This window comes from Onychostoma macrolepis, chromosome 14, assembly GCF_012432095.1.
Source record: "Onychostoma macrolepis isolate SWU-2019 chromosome 14, ASM1243209v1, whole genome shotgun sequence".
In the NCBI taxonomy this organism is placed as follows: domain Eukaryota; kingdom Metazoa; phylum Chordata; class Actinopteri; order Cypriniformes; family Cyprinidae; genus Onychostoma; species Onychostoma macrolepis.
Window position 1 is genome coordinate 223,645 of NC_081168.1, and position 17,500 is coordinate 241,144.

Consider the following 17,500-nt stretch of genomic DNA (forward strand, 5'->3'; position numbering starts at 1 on the left):
GGAAAAAAAAATACAACATAGATAATAAATAAAATCCATCTAAATAAATGAAAAGATAAGTCAGTTAATCATGTTTAACATCTAACATTGTGAATGGTTAATACATATTTAGCAGCGAGTGCAGCTGTTATCATCTTCTCCGAGTAAGAAGGGCATGTTCTCAGTATCACTAAGTTCAGTAAATGATGGAATCAATGCTTCAAATCTGGGGAGAAATGTTTCCCTCACATTGTGATATTTAGGACACATCAGCAGAAAGTGTTTCTCGTTCTCTATCTGCTGTAGATCACAGTGTCTACAGATCCTCTGCTCTCGCTCTGGCCATGTTTGTCTGTGTCTTCTCTCTCTGTTTCTAAATCATGGTGACTTCATCTGTATTTGGAGAGGATTTGTCTTTCTTTGAATGGTTTAATCAATAAATAATTGGCAAATGTAATGGTTCTGTTTAGGGTTGAGTAGCACTGGAGTTTATTTTGAAGGTCAAAGTGTATTTTTAGAGATTCATCATGAGTGTCTTTCAGAGTTTTGTCAGTTTCTTTAATAATGTCTTTGGGGTTGTAGCTGTAGTCGGTGAGGAGCTGGGTTTATGGACGAGCTGAAGAGCGAGCGTGTTCAGAGGATGAGGTTCTGCTGAGGTTTCATTGGCGAGGAGGGCTTTATATCGGACTGAATCAGGATCAGATCGATGGAGGTGATGCCAGAACTGAACACATCTCTTCTGGATCTCAATGTTCAGCGGGTATAAGCCTAATTCAGCTCTGCAGGCATCACTGGACGGACCTCTATGGACCCCTACAATGTTTTCGATCATTTCTAGTTGTAGTTTTTCTATTGATGTTTTATCCCAATTTTTAAAATTTAGCACTGGTCTCCAAATGTCACATCCATATAAAAGAATTGTTTTTATTATTGAGTTCTACAATTTAATCCAGTTTTAATTGACCACATCGTGACTTTACTGCATTAAAAGCCCTCCGAGTCTTTGGCTCAGTGTTTAACAGCCGGGCCGAAGCGCTCAGGTAACTGAGGATCGGTCCCTACAGGTTTTTCCACCAATACCATTTTTAGCAGTTTGTACAGTAACCTTCATGCCAAATTGAGTCAAAAGCTTTTTTGAAATCGACAAAACATGTAAATATTTTCCTGTTTGTCCATGATGTTTTTATGAATTAGTGTATGAAGAGAGTAGATGTGGTCAGATGTGCGATGCTTCGGCAGAAAACCAATTTCAGCTTTATTAAAAATATTGTATGTTGAGATGAATGTGACAATACAGCTGTTTATTATACTGCAGAGGTTTTCCTAAAATACCGCTCACGCAGATGCCACGATAAATACTGGGGTCAAATCAATCACCTTTTTTAAATATGAGGGCGATCAGTCCTTCAGACCAGATCTCTGGCGAGAGCTTTAATCACGCTGGGACTGCTGGGTTTGAGCATATCGTTGCTAATATTATATTGTCCACATGCTTTCATTTCAGATTTTTCATTTCAAGTCTTCCAGCTGTTTCTTTATTTTACTCTGAGTCAGGTTAAGGTCATCTGGTTCAATTTAATATCAGTGTGTGTGTGTGTGTGTGTGTGTGTGGTGTGTGTGTGTCAGTGTGTGTGTGTGTGTGTGTGTGTGTGTGTGTGGTGTGTGTGTGTGGTGTGTGTGTGGTGTTTATCAGTGTGTGGTGTGTATGTGGTGTGTGTGTGTGTGTGTGTCAGTGTGTGGTGTGTGTGTGTGTGTCAGTGTGTGGTGTGTGTGTGTGTGTCAGTGTGTGGTGTGTGTGTGTGTGTGTGTGTGTGTGGTGTGTGTGTGTGTGTGTCAGTGTGTGTGTGTGTGTGTGTGTGGTGTGTGTGTGTGTGTGTCAGTGTGTGTGTGTGTGTGTGTGTGTGTGTGTGTGTGTGTGTGTCAGTGTGTGTGTGTGTGTGTCAGTGTGTGTGTGTGTGTGTCAGTGTGTGTGTGTGTGTGTGTGTGTGTGTGTGTGTGTGTGTGTGTGTGTGTGTGTGTGTGTGTGTGTGTGTGTGTGTGGTGTGTGTGTGTGTGTGTGTGTGTGTGTGTGTGTGTGTGTGTCAGTGTGTGGTGTGTGTGTGTGTGTGTGTGTGTGTGTGTGTGTGTCAGTGTGGTGTGTGTGTGTGTATGTACCGGTGGAGTTTTCTCCAGTCCCGATGGCTGTCATGCGTGCGACGTGATCGACTCCGATGCGCTCTGCTTCTTCCGTGGCTAGTGTATACGGCAGCTCAGCAAACAGCATAGTCGCCTAGCAAAGAGGACAAACGGTCACGACCTCTGACCTCCAAACTAAAGACGGTACAAACAGAGTTCATGTGAACGATCTGAGATCTGAGCGAGTGTCTCTGTCCGAGACTGAAACACAGCAACTCTATCACAGGCTTTCTCAAACATCTTTAAATATGCAAATTAGGCATTATCTAATTAAATATGCACAGATTTGCATTTAGTTCCAGCACATAAATCTGATCATTGTATAAAGTCATGTTCATAATTCTCATATCAGTGTTAAAGGTTCTTGCAGAGGAGATTCTGGATTTCTCTTTCATCGCTCCATAAATCAGAAAATACTGTCAACAGACAGAAAACAAACACATTTTCACCATGTTTTAGGAGCGAAAGATGTTATATTTATCTGTAAAGACACAAGCAGATAAAGTGCAGTGAAATAAACTCTGAGATGTGTTCTGGGCACGAGACTGAATGTGATGAAGAGGAGCAGTGGATGAAACACTGGGTCGGTCTGCTCGCGTCCATCTCAAGATCAGATCAAGCTGCTTGATTTTCCTCATGTTTTGAGAGACTACCTTCATGTATTAATATTGCAAAACCACCAACCTTTTATTAGTATTTGAGCTGGTTTAATCACAGCGGCGTCTTTGTGTCGTCTTCTAGAGACGTGAAGGAAGCAGTCTCTATTATAATGAACATGAGCCGCCAGTAACACTAGCTGCTGGAACCCGTGATCACCCGCTGACCTCGTCTGACCTCGTCTGACCTCTTACTCAGCACTTTAGAGTAAACAGTACACTTCACCCACGGTTCAAGAAATACCTCGGTTTCTTAACCAAAGTTTACGGTTTCGTTATTTTTTGCTATTTTTAAATGCCATTTTTAAAAAAATAAAACTTCTTTTTAAAACTCCAGTACACTTCTGTATACTTTAAAAACATGGATTATCATACGTCTACTTCAAATTTCTTTTGAGAGAAGTTCTATTTTTATGGATTGGCCATTATTTATTGCTATGAACCCATGTAATGTGTGTTTGAGTCACACTGGACGCTAGAGGGCGCCCTCGCGCACAAACTGCACGCATGCGTCACAGAAGTGACAGAGCTCATGACGCTCCAGGACATCACTAACATGGACAAAAGCACCAGGTATCATGGAACTGAGTGAAAGACAGAAACGCTTTGAATGATGACATTCAAAAAGAACATGAATAAGTATATTTATAACCTATTGCTAATCGACACGGCCGTTATTACTGTATAGAATATATTTCTGTCATTCTGTGATAAGAAGCTCAGCTCAGGACGGACGGTATTTCTACTCATCAGATGTTGTGGAGTGTGTTATAATGCTCTCTTTTGTTGGAAAACAGGTTTAGAAACGCTCCACATTACAGTCATCACAGAAGATGCTCGGTGTGCTGCTTTCTCAGACGCACGCGTTTCCTCACCTCAGCGCACACACACACACTCACCTCTCCGCTGATGATGTCAATCACAGATTCATACACACTGACTGGCAGCTGCACACACAAAGGGTCAAAGGTCAGGATTTACAAACACATTCTGTGTTTAATCTGTGTGTGTGAGTAATTGAGTGTGTGTGTGTCTGCCTGTGCCAGTGTGTGTGTGTGTGTGTGTGTGTGAGTGTGTGAGTGAGTGTGTGTGTGTGTGTGAGAGAGTGAGTGTGTGTGTGTGTGTGTGTGTGTGTGTGTGTGAGTGAGTGAGTGAGTGAGTGAGTGAGTGTCTGTCTCAATATGTGTGTGTGTGTGTGTGTGTGTGTGTGTGTGTGTGTGTTACTCACATCGGTGTGTTTGGTCATGGGGTTGAGCTTCAGGAACAGTGGACTCTCAATGATCTCACACACCTACAAAAAACACACACAACTTCAGTACGACACAACACACTGATGGGAGGAGTTTATCCTCAGCCCCACCCACCTGCTTATGAATGTGGATATCTGATTGGTCCGGAGTGCCACCAGTCGTGTACCAGCCCAGAAACTCCATTTCCTTAAATACCTGCTTAACTGATGGAGGAAAACCAGCGTCACACACACACACACACACTCACCTCTCCGCTGATGATGTCAATCACAGATTCATACACACTGACTGGCAGCTGCACACAAAGGGTCAAAGGTCAGGATTTACAAACACATTCTGTGTTTAATCTGTGTGTGTGAGTAATTGAGTGTGTGTGTGTCTGCCTGTGCCAGTGTGTGTGTGTGTGTGTGTGTGTGTGTGTGTGTGAGTGTGTGTGTGTGTGTGAGAGTGAGTGTGTGTGTGTGTGTGTGTGTGTGTGTGTGTGTGTGTGTGTGTGAGTGAGTGAGTGAGTGAGTGAGTGAGTGAGTGAGTGTCTGTCTCAATATGTGTGTGTGTGTGTGTGTGTGTGTGTGTGTGTGTGTTACTCACATCGGTGTGTTTGGTCATGGGGTTGAGCTTCAGGAACAGTGGACTCTCAATGATCTCACACACCTACAAAAAACACACACAACTTCAGTACGACACAACACACTGATGGGAGGAGTTTATCCTCAGCCCCACCCACCTGCTTATGAATGTGGATATCTGATTGGTCCGGAGTGCCACCAGTCGTGTACCAGCCCAGAAACTCCATTTCCTTAAATACCTGCTTAACTGATGGAGGAAAACCAGCGTCACACACACACACACACACACACACGTGTGTGTATGTGTGCGCATGTCTCTGTGTGTGTTACTCACACTGCTCTTCTTTAGTGTAGTAATACTCTTTATCGATGTGGATCTGATCCTCTACGGTGTGAAACAGCAGCTCGAATGAGTTCATCACCTCGATGTTTCTGCCCTCCTGTTTTCCGATCAGAGCGCCCACGACTGCAAACACACACCAGCCATTACTACATCACCACAGACCCGACGGCTTCTCTCCGAGAGCCTGCTCCTCACACACTCACCCTGCATGGCTCGTCCCTCCTGAGAGCGGATCCGGATCCAGTGATCAGAGATGTTCAGGATCACCAGCGGATGCAGCGCCACTGACACACTGCCTGTGACTCCAGACGCCATCACACTGGGGCTCGCTGCCACACACACACACACACACACACACAGAGAGACACACACAGAGAGAGAGAGAGACACACACACACACACACACACAGAGAGAGAGACACACACACACACACACACACACACACACACACACACACAGAGAGAGAGAGAGAGAGAGCTTCAGTCCTGATGCTTCACTAACATCTGCTGATGCTCTGAATCACATCAGAATCAATCAGATTACTGCACAAATCAAACAGAGTTACATCACTCACTGGCAAACACAAACACAACAGCAGAGTAAGATGCAATGCTATTCGGCCCTAAAGAGAGAGTACAGTATGGCAGAGTATCTGTACACAGTGTCAGATCAGAAACTCAGAAGCACGTTGACGAGATACAGACTCAGCGGACACAAGCTGATGATAGAGACGAGACACAGAAAAACATGAGCAGAGTTTGTGTTCACACTGTGATCTGAATCAGATGGAAACAGAGCTGCACTTCCTCACAGAATGCTCCAAATACACCGACATACGGACAGAGTTCTCTGATAAAATACAGCAGATCCATCCGACATTTAAAACTCTCTCAGACCAGGAGAAGATGCCGTATCTGTGAGGAGAACACAAGAACTGCTGTGTGTTTGCTGCTCAATATGTGTCTGTCTGTCACCACAGAAGAGAAAACACTCAATCTGCCCTGATCTGAAGTTTCCAGCTCATCTACATTATATTAAACCATATTACTCTGCTATATTACTTAGATCTACATTTTGCTTCTGTAAATTTGTCTAATCCCTGATCTTATTTATTTATTTATTTTTTCTAGTTTATATACTTGCATACATTAGAAATTAATTTTGCATTACATTCTTAATACTTTTTATATATTATTACTATTATTCTTTTTTTTTTTTCTTCTCTCTTTGTTAATACATATATGCACTATTTGTAAGCAGCCCAGCTGCAATTGCTTTGGCAATACAAATGTATAGTTTGTGTCATGCCAATAAAGCACCCCTTGAATTGAATTGAATTGAATTGAATTGAGAGAGAGAGAGAGAGAGAGAGAGAGATGTTATGAACAAATATTCCTCCAGTAACAGAACTTATGCTCAGAGTTATCGGGTCTCTTTAATAACATTCTCAAAACATGATTTAATGTTCATGGAGCGTTTTTCTAGATTAGACATCCTTTTTTTTTTTTTAACACCTTACTTCTTATTAGTTACTACTTCAAACATGACATTCAAATAATGTTTGCAAAATTATATAAAACGAAACATTCCCTTAATTCACATTTAAAAAAAAAAAAAAAAACACCACATTAAAATAAATGCTTTCAGATGACATTCAAAACTGAGGTTTTCATAACTTTATGGGAACTTTAGCTAAACGTCCTCCGAAGCGGTTTCTCTGGACACCGGCTGATGATGAAACACGCGAAGCAGCTTCAGTCACATGTTCATTCTGAAATATCTAATGATTTAATTTCACTCATTAGTTCGACAGACTGCTTTATCCGCTCTGAGGCGAAGTCACTCCGAGCCTTATAATCATAATATAATTATTATAATATAGTAAAATCATGTAAATATCGGCTGGAGCGCGCGAGTGTTCAGATGTAAAGCACAAACACTGTATATGTTATTATTATTATTATTGTCGGAAACACAAACAGCAGCAGATTTGAGCCTCAGACGCGAACGCAGCCAATCACAGAAGAGAGTCCGCCGAGGAGGCGGGACTTATGAGGTTTCCTGACCAATCAAAATCAAGCCCGAGGCAGTGTCAGTCAGTCAGTAACAGCTCGAGATGATCTGTGATTTCAGTCCACGATCGTGTGTCGTTTTTATGCTTAGTGAAGTGTATCTGTCATAATAAAGAGCGTTAAGCGGCGCTAACGCGTGATTTTCTCACCTGTCGCGTCCACTTCCATTCCTCCGCCGTTACTCGACGCCATTTTGCCTGTCTGACCTCGCGCATGCGCAGCAGAACCGCCTCTTCTTTGCTGGCAGTTATTGACGTGTTTTAGCGCATTAGCGCCGCCAAACGGCTTTAATCCGCATCACACACACACACATATATATATATATATATAAAATCACCAGCGCTGTCTGTTATTTAATCTTCTGTAAAAAATTAAAAACTGCATTTTTTTCCTCAACACTTTGTTAGATTTAAACTTTAAAATATGAATAACTTTACCTTAATAGTACTATCAGATCATAATATGGGGTTACATTTGTTGTAACTTAGAAAGGTTTAAAATGTTTTATTTTATTATCCCTACCATAAAAGAAAAGAAGCTGCAGTTTCATGGCTATTTCTGTTAAATCAACAGCCAGGCGTTTCTCAGCATCTCTGCCTGTAAGAAATCATCATATTCATTAGTTTCAAAAATTAAAACTGCTCAACTACATAAAAAGCTTTGGGCAGCTGATGTTTTCCTTTATTATAAAGACAAAATACAAAAGTACAGTCACAATGATTCATCTTAAACCACAGGTATAAAGATCATCATAAAAGGCTGTAATAAACAGATTATAATTTACAATCTGTGCAACGGACACCATGAAACAAGGCACTTATTCTCTTTAATGATTGAGATATTTTGGGGATTTGCTTGGGGAAGTGAATTACGAGAAAACAAGCGCATGATCCTCCGGAGCAGAAACCTGAGGAGATTCCTTCATTCCTGCTGGTCAGATCTTCAGCTGGTTTCTGTGGGAATGAAAGAGACAAGAAATCCAAAGCAAGGCCTTCAGTGACTGACACGCTCTTCACAGACAATCTTCAGTTATTCAGATGTGTGTTTCTGACCTGAGAAATCATCCTCCTTCATGCTGCGGAGAGACACTCGTGCCAGAGACGCCAGACGACGCATGAAAGCCTCCTCTTCATCCTGCACACACACGACCGCCGTCAGTTCGTAGCAGTGAATGAAGAGGTATCATATCGATCACAAGTGCAGTATGGAGTACCTCAAGGCTCAGTACTAGGGCCGTTACTTTTCACACTTTACATGTTACCCTTGGGAGATGTTATCAGGAGACATGGTGTTAGCTTTCACTGTTATGCTGATGATACTCAGCTCTATATTTCTTCGCGGCCCGGTGAAACACACCAAATTGAGAAACTAACGGAATGCATAGTCGATATAAAAAACTGGATGACGAGTAATTTCTTACTGCTAAATTCTGAAAAAACAGAGGTGTTAATTATAAGACCAAAACCTGCGCAAGCAAAAACCTAGATCACAGTCTAACACTTGACGGCTGCTCTGTCAATTCTTCGTCATCAGTCAGGAACCTAGGCGTGCTGTTTGATAGCAATCTTTCCTTCGAAAGCCACGTTTCTAGTAATTGTAAAACTGCATTTTTCCCAACACAAAAATACAGCTGCATCTCAAAGTAGAATGTCGTGGAAAAGTTCATTTATTTCAGTAATTCAACTCAAATTGTGAAACTCATGTATTAAATAAATTCAGTGCACACAGACTGAAGTAGTTTAAGTCTTTGGTTCTTTTAATTGTGATGATTTTGGCTCACATTTAACAAAAACCCATCAATTCACTCTCAACAAATTAGAATATGGTGACATGCCAATCAGCTAATCAACTCAAAACACCTGCAAAGGTTTCCTGATCCTTCAAAATGGTCTCTCAGTTTGGTTCACTAGGCTACACAATCATGGGGAAGACTGCTGATCTGACAGTTGTCCAGGATCATTGACACCCTTCACAAGGAGGGTAAGCCACAAACATTCATTGCCAAAGAAGCTGGCTGTTCACAGAGTGCTGTATCCAAGCATGTTAACAGAAAGTTGAGTGAAAGGAAAAAGCATGGAAGAAAAAGATGCACAACCGACCGAGAGAACCGCAGCCTTATGAGGATTGTCAAGCAAAATCCATTCAAGAATTTGGGTGAACTTCACAAGGAATGGACTGAGGCTGGGGTCAAGGCATCAAGAGCCACCACACACAGACGTGTCGAGGAATTTGGCTACAGTTGTCGTATTCCTCTTGTTAAGCCACTCCTGAACCACAGACAACGTCAGAGGTGTCTTACCTGGGCTAAGCAGAAGAAGAACTGGACTGTTGCCCAGTGGTCCAAAGTCCTCTTTTCAGATGAGAGCAAGTTTTGTATTTCATTTGGAAACCAAGGTCCTAGAGTCTGGAGGAAGGCTGGAGAAGCTCATAGCCCAAGTTGCTTGAAGTCCAGTGTTAAGTTTCCACAGTCTGTGATGATTTGGGGTGCAATGTCATCTGCTGGTGTTGGTCCATTGTGTTTTTTGAAAACCAAAGTCACTGCACCCGTTTACCAAGAAATTTAGGAGCACTTCATGCTTCCTTCTGCTGACCAGCTTTAAAGATGCTGATTTCATTTTCCAGCAGGATTTGGCACATTGGTGGGTTTTTGTTAAATGTGAGCCAAAATCATCACAATTAAAAGAACCAAAGAGTTTTTAAGAGTGCCTGACCTCTGGCTAGACTGAATGTAAATGTTCTTTGCTCTCTGTAAAATGAAAGTGTTGTGACGTATCTTGGCCGTGTAGTCGGACAAGGGCAGGTGCGTCCGGTTAGCGTGAAAGGTCAGGCGGTGGAGCAATTTCCGGTTCCAGCAACTAAAAAAAGAGTTGATGTGCTTTCTGGGCCTCGTAGGTTATTACAGAGCATTTTGTAGAAATTCTAGTGTGGTGGCGCCTCTCACTAATTTGTTGAGGGATAAAGTTAAGTTCGTTTGGTCTCCTCTTTGTCAAAGTGCCTTTCAGCCCTGTTTTAGCGGCGCCACGTTTGGATCGATCGGTCAAATTGTATGTGGATGCTAGTCAGGCAGGCGCTGGGCAGTCCTCATGCAGGAGGATGACCTTGGCGTTGAGAGGCCGGTTAGTTTCTTTTCTAAAAAGTTCAATCTTTGTCAGCTAAATTATTCAGTGATCGAAAAAGAGACATTGGCTTTGATTATGGCTCTAAAACACTTCGATGTTTATGGCAGTGCTCCTGTGGTGGTCTTTACTGACCAGAATCCCCTCACTTTCTTAAACTCCTTGCAGTGTCCGAATCAAAGATTAATTCGGCGGTTATTATTTTTGCAGTCCTATTGTTTGGACGTTCGCTATGTGAAGGGAGTTGATAACGTGATTGCAGATGCGCTATCGAGAGCCCTTTAGCGTAACTGTTTTTGTCCTCAGTGTATTCGGTTTCTTCTGGATTCTTAAATTGCTTCCTAGGCGCACCGGTTGCTGAACCAGAAGTAGGAATGGGAGATGCTGAGGATTGGAATGGTGCTGCAGTACTTTCTTCCTTTAAATAAGGGAAGGGGGTTGTTTGAATATTTGTAATGGGAGTAAGTGTTTTGAGTGGTGTTTTGTGATTTATTTGTTATTGTCAGGGTTTCCCTTTGGGACCCCGTTCTTATGGGGGCCTGCATACCTGCCTGCTGTGTGTTTCAGTGGGGCGGGGCTGCGGTCCGAATGTAGACGGAGGACACCTGGGCCCGGAGTCTTTCCTCTTTATAAAAGCTTCTTACCTTTTCCCCTGTTTGGTGTGTGTTTCTCTCTCGCACACCACCCTTTAGTGTTATTTGTGTGCCGGCACTTGTGTTCAATTATTGTTTTGTTTGTTGAATAAAGTTGTTATATTTTGGTTAAATCCCCGCTTTCCTCTTTTTTTTTGTCATAATCTTTGAGCCGGATTATGACAAAAAAATGAGCCAATCCGGCTCAAAGATTATGGCAAAAAAAAAGAGGAAAGCGGGGATTTAACCAAAATATAACAACTTTATATTTACACAGCCACACAGCAACTTGACAAACATAGACAGACATAAAGACAGACAGGTTGTAGCACATACTCTGATCTGTCTGTAGAGGTTTGTTTGCGCTGGACTTCGATGATCCATTTTAAACTCCGTCACACACGTCCTCTTCTGCTCAACAACCCTAAACACACACGAGTGTCTGCAGTCATTATAATTAATGTCCATAGTTACAGAACTGTGTGTGTGTGTGTGTGTGTGTGTGTGTGTGTGTGTGTGTGTGTGTGTGTGTGTGTGTGTGTGTGTGTGTGTGTGTGTGTGTGTGTGTGTGTGTGTGTGTGTGTGTGAGTGTGTGTGTGAGTGAGTGAGTGAGTGAGTGAGTGAGTGAGTGAGTGAGTGAGTGAGTGAGTGAGTGAGTGAGTGAGTGAGTGAGTGAGTGAGTGAGTGAGTGAGTGAGTGAGTGAGTGAGTGAGTGAGTGTGAGTGAGTGAGTGAGTGAGTGAGGAGTGAGTGAGTGAGTGAGTGTGTGTGTGTGTGTGTGTGAGTGTGAGTGAGTGAGGAGTGAGTGAGTGAGTGTGAGTGAGTGAGTGAGTGAGTGTGAGTGTGTGTGTACCTGTGAGTACCTGTGATGTAATTCAGCAGATGTGGGTTTTCTGGCCCAGTCGGTGAGTTCTTTATGAAGAGCTCTAGTGCAGACGGTTCTCTCCGTCTGTGCGTCTGTATGCTCTAATCTCTCACACACACACACACACACACACACACACACACACACACACACACACACACACACACACACACACAACACACACACACACACACACACAATATTAAAATATATCAGTGCCTTTCTTTTGTCTCAAGATGCACACCAGCAATGTTGTTTTCTAAGTATGTTCATAAAAATGACTTAAATGTCCTAATTGAACTATGGTTTAGTCTAAGCACTGTCTGTGAAACCGGGCCAATGTGTGTTATATGAGGTGTTACAGAAACGAGCCTGACTCGTACCAGCAGCGCTGCGGCGCGGCGTGAGGCTCGCGCTTCGGATCCGAGACTGATATTCACAGACGAGAGACGACACGGAGTCGCGTGTCACATAGACGCTCTCACACACGCCGTCGATCAGCCGCTCCTGCAGACAGACAATCACACCTGACGAGGACTCTTCATTATTCAGTGTTTGACATTCACACCGATTCTCCTGTGATCAGCATCACTACCTTCAGAGCGACGTGACGGTGATAAACGAGAGCAGTTCACTCAGGGAAGCTCATGCTGAAGATAATGATACGACTCCAGATACACAAAGACGTCGCACTCCTAGCACTTATGAATAAGAGACAGTGGCACTCCGTGTCCTAACTACACGCGGCGCGACAAGAGTCCAGCGACACACCAGAATCAGTCAAACATCACAGCCAATCAGAAGCGTGTGTGGGCGGAGCCTCTGTGGAAGCACACTGCACTCGTAACGAAATGGATAAGTTTCTAATCTAATTCATAAACATTAAACCTTTTTAACATTACTAAACGTACGTACTGAGTGACTGATACCATCTTTGTTAAGGAATACACTCGTTGGTTCGCAGTGAGTTCAGAGTTTTAACGTACATCTTTGCTTTTATTTATTTTCAAGATCTGAGGTAAACTGTTGTTGCTTTCAGTATGGCTATAAATGCCACGCAATATGACATTCAAACTCACATTAGACACGTTTAACTTTGAATAAAGCACATAATCGCCTGAGATTATCTACGGTCATATAGTTTGTAAGTTGCGATGTCGAACCTTTCTAAAATATAAATTTTGCATGTCGCCGTTGGAGTTAGTTCAGACAAAAACTCTGATTAACATGGAAAAGATACCTTTTATTGCGTGTCGTGGTATCGCGTGTAGTTAAGACACGGTGAAACATGCAAATATGGCGGAATAGCCACGCCTTCTCAATAAAAGAGCCAATCGGCAGCCGGTAAAGTCATGGCGTCATGCAGCTGCCGTTAGAAGCTCCGGTCGCTATAGAAACAGTCAGCGTTCTGAGACTGCGCACTGGCTGCTCTAGCCTGAAAAATAAGCCTTTTATAACCATATTTCAGCAAAACAAACAACATTTATGAGATAGTTGTGGTCAGATTTCATTGGTGATTTCAAATATGAAATTTAAATCGCAAGAATGTCAAAGTTTTGGAGGATTTGACGCTTCTGCATTCGGAGCTGTGGTTGCTGAGTGAAGTTAGGGTTAAAGGGGCTTTGGCTGTACTGACCTTCACCCATCTGTCTCTAGCAGAAGCTCCGCCCATCTGCAGATGCACCGCGCAGGAGAGGGCGTGGCCAATCAGGAGGTGGGCGTGTCCCTGCAGCACATCAGCAGCGGCTTCCAGCTCCGACAGCTGCTCGTGCAGAAGATTCTGACCAATCACAGCTGCGTCAGGCGAGACCGTTTCCATGGCAACACAGGAGTCCTGGAGACAACAGAGAGTTGAACCCGAGTCTGTAGCCGTGTCCCAAATCGCGTACTTATGCACTATTTATGACGTTTTGTAGTATAAATAGTGAGAGTAGTGCGTTCGCACTGAAAATTCCAAAAAGAAAAAGTGCACTTTAAATAACCGAAAAATGAAGTGTGGAATGTTGAACACTTCATGCACTCAACTGTCGCAGCTTTAATTACATCGCGAAGGGGGTGGGGCTATCAGACTCCGATTATTAATGACAAAATAACCTTATATAATTCATACACTACATGTTTGAGTGCATAGTGCATAAGTACATAGTGTATAGTGTGTCATTTGGGACGCAGCTTGTGTGTGTGTGTGTGTGTGTGTGTGTGTGTGTGTGTGTGTGTATGAGTGTAGGCAGTGGTGTAGTGGTGCATGGAGAAGTGGGTATACTCTTAATTTATGCCCCCATTTTTATTTTTTTTTTAAACGACCCGGCAAAGAATGAACGACCCGAGTCATAAACAGTGACATGTAAAACTAGTCTTGCATATTTAGTTCACTCCAAAATGGGCCAGTAATATTTGCACGCTGTCACTTAACTTCTGCTGCTTGAGTAAGGATCATTATGAAAATAATATTATCCACAGAAGAGGTGCAGATTTTACAATAAATAATTAAAATAAATAAATAAAAATATAAATAGACTGCATGACATTTTGTCAGAACCTCTAGTAAATTACTTGCCATTTTGTTTAGTTGTCCGTTCAGAACAAAAAAAACGTGATTCTCAATCATTTCAGAAGTGAGGGGGACAGAAATGTAATTTTTTGTCTAATTGACAGGTTTTATTATGATGATTATTATTATTATTATTTATTAATTATTACCTCTTGCTTTTAATTGGCTGAGAAATCAAATACACTGCTGGACAATAACCATTAATTTATAATATTTTTCCTGTATTTTCCTAATGACAATTTTATGATTTGTTTAGTCTATATACTACATGTTTTCCCCATTTTTATCACAGAATAAGGCAGAATATATATTTTATAGCCAAGTATCTATTGCCAAGTGTAATAAATGCTATCAATTAGCACTGCATTATTCAAATCAGATGGTTTTTTTATTACCTGGAGATGACTTGAAAAACACACACAAACCATATATTGTTGCAATCGTGTGTTTACTGTCTTCATGTTATTTTGTATTCAGCTCAGCTACAGTAGAGATAGCTTTGGCTTCAGCGATAGCTGGATTCTTGCGCGTCGTGACTCGTGAGTTGCTTCTATGAGGCCGTTTCGGACTTTCTGCGCGGGAGCGCCATCCGGCTTCGAGTAGCCTTTAAATGAAACATACACTGCATGAGAGTGTTTACGTCTCGTTCCTGACCACATCACTGTCTTTACTGGATGTTTTTAGGGAATATTTGCATTTATTCACATGCGATTGGATTAGTGACTCTCATGTTGGACTGTCATGATTTTGGCTAGCGCAGGACACTACTGAACGATGCGCATCAGAGGGATTTAGGAGTGCGCCGTATACCCTCCACTACACCACTGAGTGCATGTGTGTGTGTGCTACTGTGTGTGTGTGTGTGTGTCTGTACCTGTGTATCTGTCTGTATGGTCAGCTGATTCAGCTTCATCTCTCTCACGGATCGCAGATAAAAACATCGAGCTGCTAAAATTCTCTGAAACTCCAGAATCAAAAGACGCTGCTGTTCTTCCATTAGAGCACAACTGCAGCCAATCAAACCCATCAGTCAATCGATCAACTGATCAAATAACCAATGAACGGCTCAATCGGTCCATCCTTGACTCACCTCATCTGCATATCTGAACACCTGGAAACCGTTGCCGTGACGACCTCAAGCTGCTGCTCTCCAAAGTGATCCAGACACGCGCGAGTCAAAGCCTCGTCCTCCGTCCAAACCTGCAGCATCCCATAATGCTCGTCAAAACATCCCATAATGCTAGTCAACACATCCCATAATGCTCGTCAACACATCCCATAATGCTAGTCAGGATACTGCATGTGACTGTGTCATCACCTGTCTGCGTTGCTGCAGTTGCTCTCTGAGTGTGAGCAGGTGTGTGTGGGCATGTCTTTCCTCTCGTTGCATCTGATTGGTCACAGTGAGCTTCATGCTCTGCAGCACTGATTGGCCCTGGCCTGCAGAGGGGGCGGAGCCTGCAGTGACACTGCTCAGGACAAACTCTGAGCACAAATCAGTGATGCGTCTGCTGCACTTACTACACAAGCTCTGTGAGACAATAAATACACACACGTCACATGTTACACACACACACACGCACACACACGCACACACACACACACACACACGCACACACACACTGACCATCCAGAGTTCACACAGAGTGTCAGTGATTCTTGTGTCCTGCTGCAGCTCAAAGTCTCGCCTCTGATGCCAGTGTCTCATCTGCAGCTCCACAAACACCTGCGCAGACAGACAGACAGTGAGACGGACGGACGGACAGACAGCTCTCCAGCAGATGAGTCCAGGCTGTTTCTCACCTTCATCATGAGATGAGCGTCCGTCTGCAAGTCTGACACACGACTCCACTCAGAGCTCTGAGCCTTCATCATCCTCCTCCTCCTCACACAGGCCTTCTGACAGCGATCTAGCGCGAGCTCCTCAGTCTGGCGTCTGATCTCTACACACACACACGCACAGAGACACACACACACACACACACACACGCACGGGTGTAATAAGAGGTTTGGGAGCACAGCAGTGGTGTTGGTCATGACTCATGAGTCGTTACCGTCAGTGCTCTGCTCCAGCACGTCATTCACTGCAGTCTCCAGGTCACTGAGACTCTGTTTCTCCAGCTGTCCGTCAGCTCTCAGCTCACGCACTGATTGGCCAGTGATGTTCAGCATAAGCTCCGCCTCCCGTCTCAGGAGCGCAGTCTTCTCTCGCAGGCCGTGGCTCACCTCCAGCCAGCACTCGAAGCGCTGCAGCAGCATCTGTCAAACAGCGGCGTTAGTCAGAGTCCGAGCATGACGACTGCAGCACGGGATCCTCACCTTCAGAACAGACGCCTGCACCTCAGCGAGAGCGTCCTCCATCAGCCGCAGGCAGCCCATCACGCCACGCATCACTTCCTCCGAGACGCCACCAGAGAACCTGCGGCCAAGAGTCTGCCCGAGCCGCTCCAACTGCTTCGCGAAACTCAGCGCCTACGCGCGCACACACACACACGCAGTATGTGTGTTATATGAAGTATATATACACGCTGCATATACACTACACAGTCTATATTTCTACAAAATCACAAGCTGTGTCCGAGGGCTGGGTGATTTTTCCAATTTTATCGATTCATTCGAATTTATTGTTTTGCCACAATATTATTTTTTATAAATCGAGGAATCTTGGTTTTGAATGGAAATATTACCAAGCGTTATAATTAGACACTTTGAAAATATGCCAATGATAGCAGTAAAGAGAAAAGAGTGATCAGCCGCTGGTGTGTGACGCTCTCATTGAAGGAGCGTGAGCAGAATATATCACTCGACAGCATTCACACAGAGAGAACTTGTGCTGATACAGATGTGACGCAGAGGAAGAACACGCAAGAAGACGGGAGCGAACTTCTTTTAACTTGAGCGCTGCGTATTATTTCTGAACATATAATACGTATAAGACCAGAGGTGGAAAGTAACGAATTACATTTACTCGCGTTACTGTAATTGAGTAGCTTTTTTGTGTACTTCTACTTTTTAAAGTAATTTTTAAAATCTGTAATTTTACTTTTACGTAAGTATATTTTGTTTGAAGTACTGTACTTCACTACATTTTAAAACGCATTAATTACTGAGTAAAAAAAAAAAAAAACGCTCCCTGGAAACTACTGCAGTAAATAATGGGCAGGAGAACAACCTGGTGCTAAAATCAGAAGAAAGAAGCAGACGGAGAAGACAGGCGTTATGGTGCAGACCCAGCTGAAAATGAAATCCCGTCGTATTCTGCTGAAGCTGAACTCGAAGGAAATGAAGTGAACCC

General features: G+C 43.2%; 2 protein-coding genes across 3 annotated transcripts in view; both read right to left on the minus strand.

The window, feature by feature from the left end:
• The window catches only part of cops6 (COP9 signalosome subunit 6), an 8,503-nt gene extending 1,176 nt beyond the window's left edge, over positions 1-7,327 (minus strand). Inside the window, exons 1-7 of the mRNA XM_058798241.1 lie at positions 7,192-7,327; positions 5,173-5,298; positions 4,961-5,092; positions 4,785-4,873; positions 4,649-4,711; positions 4,308-4,355; positions 2,134-2,248 (exon numbers count right to left, since the gene is read on the minus strand). Coding sequence (XP_058654224.1) covers positions 2,134-2,248; positions 4,308-4,355; positions 4,649-4,711; positions 4,785-4,873; positions 4,961-5,092; positions 5,173-5,298; positions 7,192-7,234 — 616 coding nt within the window. The 5' untranslated portion in view covers positions 7,235-7,327. The remainder of the gene's footprint in view (positions 1-2,133; positions 2,249-4,307; positions 4,356-4,648; positions 4,712-4,784; positions 4,874-4,960; positions 5,093-5,172; positions 5,299-7,191) is intronic.
• Positions 7,328-7,683: 356 nt separating this feature from the next.
• The window catches only part of LOC131553516 (uncharacterized), a 12,837-nt gene continuing 3,020 nt past the window's right edge, over positions 7,684-17,500 (minus strand). The window contains exons 4-16 of one of the 2 annotated variants that reach the window (XM_058798239.1): positions 16,525-16,677; positions 16,260-16,464; positions 16,009-16,148; positions 15,833-15,931; positions 15,524-15,736; positions 15,296-15,405; positions 15,080-15,212; positions 13,291-13,488; positions 12,038-12,161; positions 11,653-11,755; positions 11,127-11,214; positions 8,095-8,176; positions 7,684-7,995 (exon numbers count right to left, since the gene is read on the minus strand). In XM_058798239.1, the coding sequence (XP_058654222.1) occupies positions 7,985-7,995; positions 8,095-8,176; positions 11,127-11,214; positions 11,653-11,755; positions 12,038-12,161; positions 13,291-13,488; positions 15,080-15,212; positions 15,296-15,405; positions 15,524-15,736; positions 15,833-15,931; positions 16,009-16,148; positions 16,260-16,464; positions 16,525-16,677 (1,659 nt within the window). In that variant the 3' untranslated portion in view covers positions 7,684-7,984. Of the gene's footprint in view, positions 7,996-8,094; positions 8,177-11,126; positions 11,215-11,652; positions 11,761-12,037; positions 12,162-13,290; positions 13,489-15,079; positions 15,213-15,295; positions 15,406-15,523; positions 15,737-15,832; positions 15,932-16,008; positions 16,149-16,259; positions 16,465-16,524; positions 16,678-17,500 lie in introns of those variants that run through there. The other variant, XM_058798240.1, reaches the window with a different exon arrangement.